Source organism: Dreissena polymorpha, chromosome 9 (genome assembly GCF_020536995.1).
Source record: "Dreissena polymorpha isolate Duluth1 chromosome 9, UMN_Dpol_1.0, whole genome shotgun sequence".
Lineage (NCBI taxonomy): Eukaryota > Metazoa > Mollusca > Bivalvia > Myida > Dreissenidae > Dreissena > Dreissena polymorpha.
The window spans coordinates 11,803,741-11,811,203 of NC_068363.1; the positions used below are offsets into that span (position 1 = coordinate 11,803,741).

The 7,463-nt window shown below is 40.2% G+C and overlaps 1 protein-coding gene across 1 annotated transcript; it reads right to left on the minus strand.

Moving 5' to 3' along the window:
* On the minus strand, positions 1-6,505 carry LOC127844830 (lysophosphatidic acid receptor 2-like). The gene is made up of 4 exons (XM_052375338.1): positions 6,381-6,505; positions 1,408-1,476; positions 386-592; positions 1-175 (listed from the first exon to the last, which is right to left on the minus strand). Exons 1-4 carry the CDS (start codon positions 6,503-6,505, stop codon positions 1-3), a joined length of 576 nt encoding a protein of 191 aa, XP_052231298.1.
* Positions 6,506-7,463: the final 958 nt, after the last annotated feature.

The window sequence follows — 7,463 nt, forward strand, 5'->3', positions numbered from 1 at the left end:
TTATTTCTCTGATGACTTGATCGTGTATGCGTTCTTTTGGTTGAGCACCAGGTTGAATGAGAACTTGGAGCCCGACTTTCCGGAGCGGCTGGTTTCCGAGGTATCTATGGAACTCCTAGACGATTGATGGGAAAGTCGGCAGCGTAGCATGGTCATCACTGTGCGCCGAAAAGTTCTGAAACAGGACGTGTGTCAGCATTCAAATGAATGTACCATTTGAACAGTGTGCACATGTATAAGACTATTACTATGTGTGTGTGTGGGGGGGGGGGGGGTGGTCTGTCATGCGATTATAATGCTATAACTTTTTATTATATAATTATACGTGTTATATTATGATGTAATTACTTTTTGGGGGTCACAATTCTCAAGTCAACGGCCTTACTTGTTAAAGAACATGTAGATGATGAAGTTAAGGCTGGAGTGCAGGTGTGCCAGAAGGGTGATGAACAAGTGCAGCTCCATGGGGAACGCGTTCTCAACGTCAAGCGCCGTCACAATGGCGTAAGGCGTCCAGCAGACGACAAAGGCGATGAAGACGACAAGCAGCGTCTTGGAGGACCTTAACGTCTCAACCCAGACCTTCTGCATCCTGTGAGGCGCGAATGTATCTATGTACTTTACAGATCGGGGCTGGTAAGAGCCTAAGAAAACGTTAATTTAAGACTAGCAAGTATTTTAAAACAGAGTTATTTTCAAACAAATTGTTACGACGGAATTCAAATGAGTTAAGCCACGAAAATATTGTTAAATATTATCTCAGCAGTAATTAATGTTTAATTGTTACCAAATTGAAATCGGGAAAAATCGATGTACAAAAGGGGGCATTATGAAAATGTGTCGCTATACCGACTTTAACGAGAACGCTTAAAAGCCGCAAATTGCAGCTTTAATACAGGGATATTAAAACTGTACTATAAAGAAAGACCAACAGATTATTCCAATTCGTATTTACAAAAACAGGGGTTTCCAAGCGCACTTCAGTGGGTGTGTTTTTCGATGTACGGCAACAGTTTACGTGAAGAAGGTCTTTAATATATATTCATTTAAATGAGCCCGCTCTTCGATTGGGAAACTTGCCACAACGCCTGTCGTCTTTGTCGAAACTATTTGAAAATCCAGCAATCGGCTTCTTTCAAGTGATTGCCATTTGTTTCTATTATTTCCTCTTCTTTTTCTCAATCACTGCACTTATAAATTGGAGGCAAGGATGAAACGATTGGGCTAATGGAGAGCTTCAACTATCCGTATAGTTTCTTTTGTAGGCCTACATTTTCGGACGGGTCTTAATTTTCCCTTTAGTGGTTGGTTTTCCTCGCATTCCTGGAGGGCGCGTTCAGCCGTCTGGTCCCAAATACAGAAAAGTAGGGTCACAAATGACCTCTGTGATCTGCTTTAAGGCTTTACATTCCCTTCTTATCTTTATGTGAGGAATGCCCATGGTATGTTCCATCTCCATTAGTGGCGTGGATCTTCCTGCAACGGTGGTGATGTGCATAGCCTTTATCTGGACACTGCATATAGTCTACTGGTCGGATTAGGCAGTCTTTTCATTCGGACCCCGTTGTGCTGGTGACAGCCTCCTCATGCTAATAAGTTTCTTCCTTGCGTATGCATGCGTTCTATGCCTGTTGCTTCAAGTTCATTCTCTTAGCTAATTCAACTCAAACAAGTCATGTATTCTTCATACACGAGCGCGAGGGTCAGTTTTGCACGACGGCCAGTTTTGCTTAGTGGACTTTCGGTTGAGAGCCTCGAAATGTTATTCGAAGATATCCCATTGTTTGTGTTTTCGTACGTTTTCTATGATGCTTTCTGTCTCCAGGGTACCTAGCCCTGCTACCAAATGACGTTGAAAATCTCCAATATCTTCTGGAGGGCTGTATTGACTATGCAGTAGATAATTTCAGCTGCTTGTAAATCTTCTTCATTTTCTCGAAAGTGATCTTTTTCATCATGGCTTCATGCGCTTTGTTGTAGTTTTTCTCTTTTCTTTCTGCAGTTCTACATTCCCTAGTCATTGGTACTGTGTCTTTACTCTTCAATGCGTATAATTTCGCCTAAGCATTTCCGGTCTCCTTACCCGTCAAGATTCTTTCATCTTATTACTGAGTCATCTTTTGAAACATGTTTCTATTGTCATTTAAGGCCTTGGTCAGTCTCCACAGCCTAGTGTCACCTCTCTCCATGTGAATGTTTATTGTCTCCTCTCTGGGGCTCTTTATTTTACTTTCCAGCTTTATATTCACGTGTCGGGCCTTACTTTCTTTCTTTGAATTTGATTTTGTTATCTAATCTACGGTTGTTCGCAGCCTGCTCTCTTATTTTCTGTAGTTCATAATGCGTCAAGTCTGAAGAAAAGTTGTTCATGACCCATATACATGTAAGTGTTAAAGCGGCTTGATGATGCTTGTGTTGAAGTTTCTCACAATGTTGTAGATTTTTCTACTTCTGTGGCAAGTTCATGCGTCCGTTCGTTGGTCCGGATTCTAAAGGCATCTCATTTTGTTTTGTGCGTAAATAAGAACAGAAAGCAAGTAGGACTAGTCGCAAATTAAAATTACTTCCTCGTAACTGCTGCCATAAGGTTCTAGCTACTACTATGTATGTGCATACCCTCTGTTGACAGAGCCAGCATAAAGCTACTACTATGTATGTGCTAACCCTCTGATGACAAGGCCATCATAATGCTACTACTATTTCGGCGCACATCCTCTGTTGACAGGACCAGCATAAAGCTACTACTATGTATGTGCACACCCCCTGTTGACAGGGCCAGCATAAAGCTACTGCTATGTATGTGCACACCCTCTGTTGACAGGGCCGGCATAAAGCTACTGCTATGTATGTGTACACCATCTGTTTACAGGGCCAGCATAAACCTACTGCTATGTATGTACACAACCTCTGTTGACGGGACCATCAAAAAGCTACTACTATGCATGTGTACACCATCTGTTGACAGGGCCAACATGAAGCTACTACTATGTTTATGCACCCCCTCTGTTGACAGGGCCAGCATGAAGCTACTACTATGTTTATGCACCCCCCCTGTTGACAGGGCCAGCATGAAGCTACTGCTATGTATATGCACACCCTCTGTTGACAGGACCAGCATAAAGCTACTACTATGTATGTGTACACCCCCTGTTGACAGGGCCAGCATAAAGCTACTACTATGTATGTGTACACCCCCTGTTGACAGGACCAGCATAAAGCTACTACTATGTATGTGTACACCCCCTGTTGACAGGACCAGCATAAAGCTACTACTATGTATGTGTACACCCCCTGTTGACAGGGCCAGCATAAAGCTACTACTATGTTTGTGCTCACCGTCTGTTGACAGGATCAGCATAAAGCTACTACTATGTATGTGCACATCCCCAGTTGAGAGGGCCAGCATAAAGCTACTACTATGTATGTGCACACCCCCAGTTGAGAGGGCCAGTATAAAGCTACTGCTATGTATGTGCACACTCTCTGTTGACAGGGCCAGCGTCTAGCTACTACTATGTATGTGCACACCCTCTGTTGACAGAGCCAGCATAAAGCTACTACAATGTATGTGCACAACCTCTGTTGACAGGGCCCTCATAAAGCTACTACTATGTATGTGCACACCCCATGTTGACAGGTCCTGCATAAAGCTACTACTTTGTATGTGTACATCATCTGTTGACAGGGCCAGCATAAAGCTACTGCTATACATATGCACACCCTCTGTTTACAGGGCCAGCATCAAGCTACTACTATGTATGTGCACACCCTCTGTTGACAGGGCCAGCATAAAGCTACTACTATGTATGTGCACACCCCCTGTTGACAGGGCCAGCATCAAGCTACTGCTATGTATATGCACACCCTCTGTTGACAGGACCAGCTTCAAGCTACAACTATGCATGTGCACAACCTCTGTTGACGGGGCTATCATTTAACTACCACTATGTATGTGCAGATCCTCTGTTGACAGGACCAGCATCAAGCTACTACTATGTATGTTCACATCCTCTGTTGATAGGACCAGCATAAAGCTACTACTATGTATGTGCACACCTTTTGTTGACAGGGCCAGCATAAAGCTACTATTATGTATGCGCACACCCTCTGTTGACAGGGCCAGCATAAAGCTACTACTATGTATGTGCACACCTTCTGTTGACAGGGCCAGCATAAAGCTACTACAATGTATATTCACACCCTCTGTTGATAGGACCAGCATAAAGCTACTACTATGTTTATGCACCCCCTCTGTTGACAGGGCCAGCATAAAGCTACTACTATGTATGTGCACACCTTCTGTTGACAGAGCCAGCATAAAGCTACTACAATGTATATTCACACCCTCTGTTGACAGGGCCAGCATAAAGCTACTACTATGCATGTGCACCTTCTGTTAACAAGGCCAGCATTAAGCTATTACTATGTATGTGCACACCCCCTGTTGACAGGGCCAGCATAAAGCTACTGCTATGTATATGCACACCCTCTGTTGAAAAAGCCAGCATAAAGCTACTAGTATGTATGTGCGCACCCTCTGTTGACAGGACCAGCATAATGTGCTTAATAAAATACCTTCACATAAACATTTCAAACAACTTTGGTCCAATTCCACCTGTGATTTCAGACAATATCTTTTAAAGATTGCTAACTCCAGACAATTAACTTATTTTTTAAATAACGGCACCATACAAAAATAACAAGTAAAACGGAAACAACATAATATTTTGTTTAACAAAAGCCAGAGTCATGAAATATAGCAGAGAACCTTAATCTGAACACGTTTTATACAGAGTTAATTCCAAAAATTAAAAATACTATTATCAGTGAACTACACCGAGTGAGCAAGATCCTAGATATTTTCTTAATTTAATATTTCCTTGTATTTTCATTCCACATTTTCTGAGTTGTGCGTGATTTATCTACAGCACTGATTCAATTTTAATTGCCGCGTCATTTATTTCTTCATATATACAAGGTTTGAAAAACGTATGCTCTTTTTTAGACCAGTGGAATCTTATGAAATCATACACGTTCGGCTCAGATAGGCATGTGCTTCAGTCAATAATTTGGATAATAGTAATGCAAACACATTTTAAGGGTGTCGATTCAAGTCACGTCCGGACTTAGGTACTTCGTGAGTATATAATCATATACAACTCTATCAATGCTATATAAAGCAATGGAAAATAATGAACTACTAGTATGTTTCTGGGTAAAATACGGATTGAACAACTCAGATTAGACAGAGTCATTGTATGCCCTATTTCGAGGTCATCTCTAATGCGTAGAAATGCGCCCTCCCAAGCATGTTTTTGCACGTTATTATCAGTGTTTATTTTATATGTCGAGCAAGCTGCAAAGGCTGTGCGTCAAAGACTTATATAGCAGGTGATTATCTTTTCACGCCTTAAATAACATGTTTTTTTCGGACTTACTACTGAGCCACTTGGGAAATAGTACTTTATCTGATTATTCGTTAATTAAAATCGATATTCCACCGAAACCAACAAAACAACATAATTCGTATATTACTGGGCTTATGTACTAAATGATTGATATTTTCTTGCAGCGAATCAAACAATCGGACTTTTGTATGTTAAGGAATGCATAAAAGGACATTGTAAGCCTTAAACACAATCGCATATTCTTAAGACTTCTATAGTAAATATGAATACATTTAAAAAAATCTTCTCTGTAACAGTTAGGGTCAGGGGTTTGTTTTATTGAGAATGGGGTAAAAACTTACCACGCCCAAAGATTACACAATCTTATCTAACACCCCAAGGATCAGGACTTTAATATTTCGTGCGTTACTTTGCCTCGATTCGTTATTGTCGGCTCGGGTACTACTTAAATGTACCCCGGGTACTCTTATGTACCCCGCGTACGGAAAATATACTGAACAGTACCCGAGAATTCTAACGCTGAATTGGTCGTTGTCGGCTATTTTTTTCGAATAAATACCCGTATTATCTTAATATTCATGTCAATAGAGTGTTAAATAAACTTTATAATATCGAAACTCCTACTCAAAAAAACCTGTTGGGACAGGTTTGTTCAAATAGAATTTTGTTTCATGTTCCGTAGCGCGTTTTACGACATATGATTTTGAGCGTTAATTAACCTCGGTTACAGTGTAAATTGGCCAGTTACGTGTTAGTATTGGAATATTCAAGAACTCTTTTAATTATAAGATACAATTGGAAAACAAACCTTTATATACCGGTACATTATTCTTCGTTTAGAACACTTTCTTTAAACATAGTAAAAATTGGAAGTCAGTATACAAGCACTGGACTTTTTTTTTCTCAATCTATTCTTTATTCTAGTCTAAAAATAGGTTTTTGAATACAAGCCCAGCTTATTACAGTTGATACCTGAGCGGATCGTCCACGTTGAGAGTGAACACGTCCATCTTGCTGCGGTATATCTTGTAGAAGATCAGCATGAAGCAGACGCCCATGAACAGAAGCGGGGAGCCAATAAGCCCTGCAGCCACCATCAGCGTGTACGAGAAGCTGGCAGTGCGGTCCCAGATTCACTGCGACAAACGGAACGTTATTGTTTGAGGAATAGATATAAGTTTAACATTTATTTATTAATGCCCGAGTGATCGAAAGCGTAAGGCTTATTTAAAAGCATTCGAGTCTGTTTTATGTGTTGAGGCAGTACTTGAGTACCGGGTAGATCTACAGAGCGCTCCCACAAAGGGATCGAAGGCGGACACCATATCCATTAAAATTATTATGTATAATATTAGTCTATGGTCTTGGTAGTTTAACTCGAACGGAACACATATTAATTTTAAGGTTTATATAATGGTCATGCATTAAAACGTGCATCAATCTGATAAAAAGTTTAACTATTGTATGCCATCAATGGTCTCGACAATACTAATTCATGTATTGTCCTTACCGTAAGTGAATAGCAAAGGTTGTACTACAACCAATGTCTTAAACCACGACAGTCTTTGATTGACAACAACCACTTATTTAAAATGTCATTAAGTTAGCAATTATATGCAATAGGTTTCAGCTACTCATAGTGATTTGATTATTTATGTTTTTAAATATATTCAACATGTTATATAAATTGGCCATAATTACTTAGGTGTAACGCCATGCTACTTTGAATCACTGAATCAACAATCACATAGACGAACGATTTATTTTATTTCTAGTAATCAGAAAATATGTTTCTTATACTAGGTTCTCTGACAAGATATACATGATGGCACCGGGCGCTTACCCGAGACCTTGCAATAAAATCGACCTGTTAAGATTTCTGAAGACAAATACCTACGTCGCCTTAACTGCATTCGACCTACTGTTCACAATAAAAATCGAATGAAACATAAAATGTGTTAACTGTCAATTTTGAAGTTTTATGCATGAGATAAAAGCAACAACGTTGTTCGGGTGTGTTCAAACATAACAACGAAGCAATATGAAACCAATACT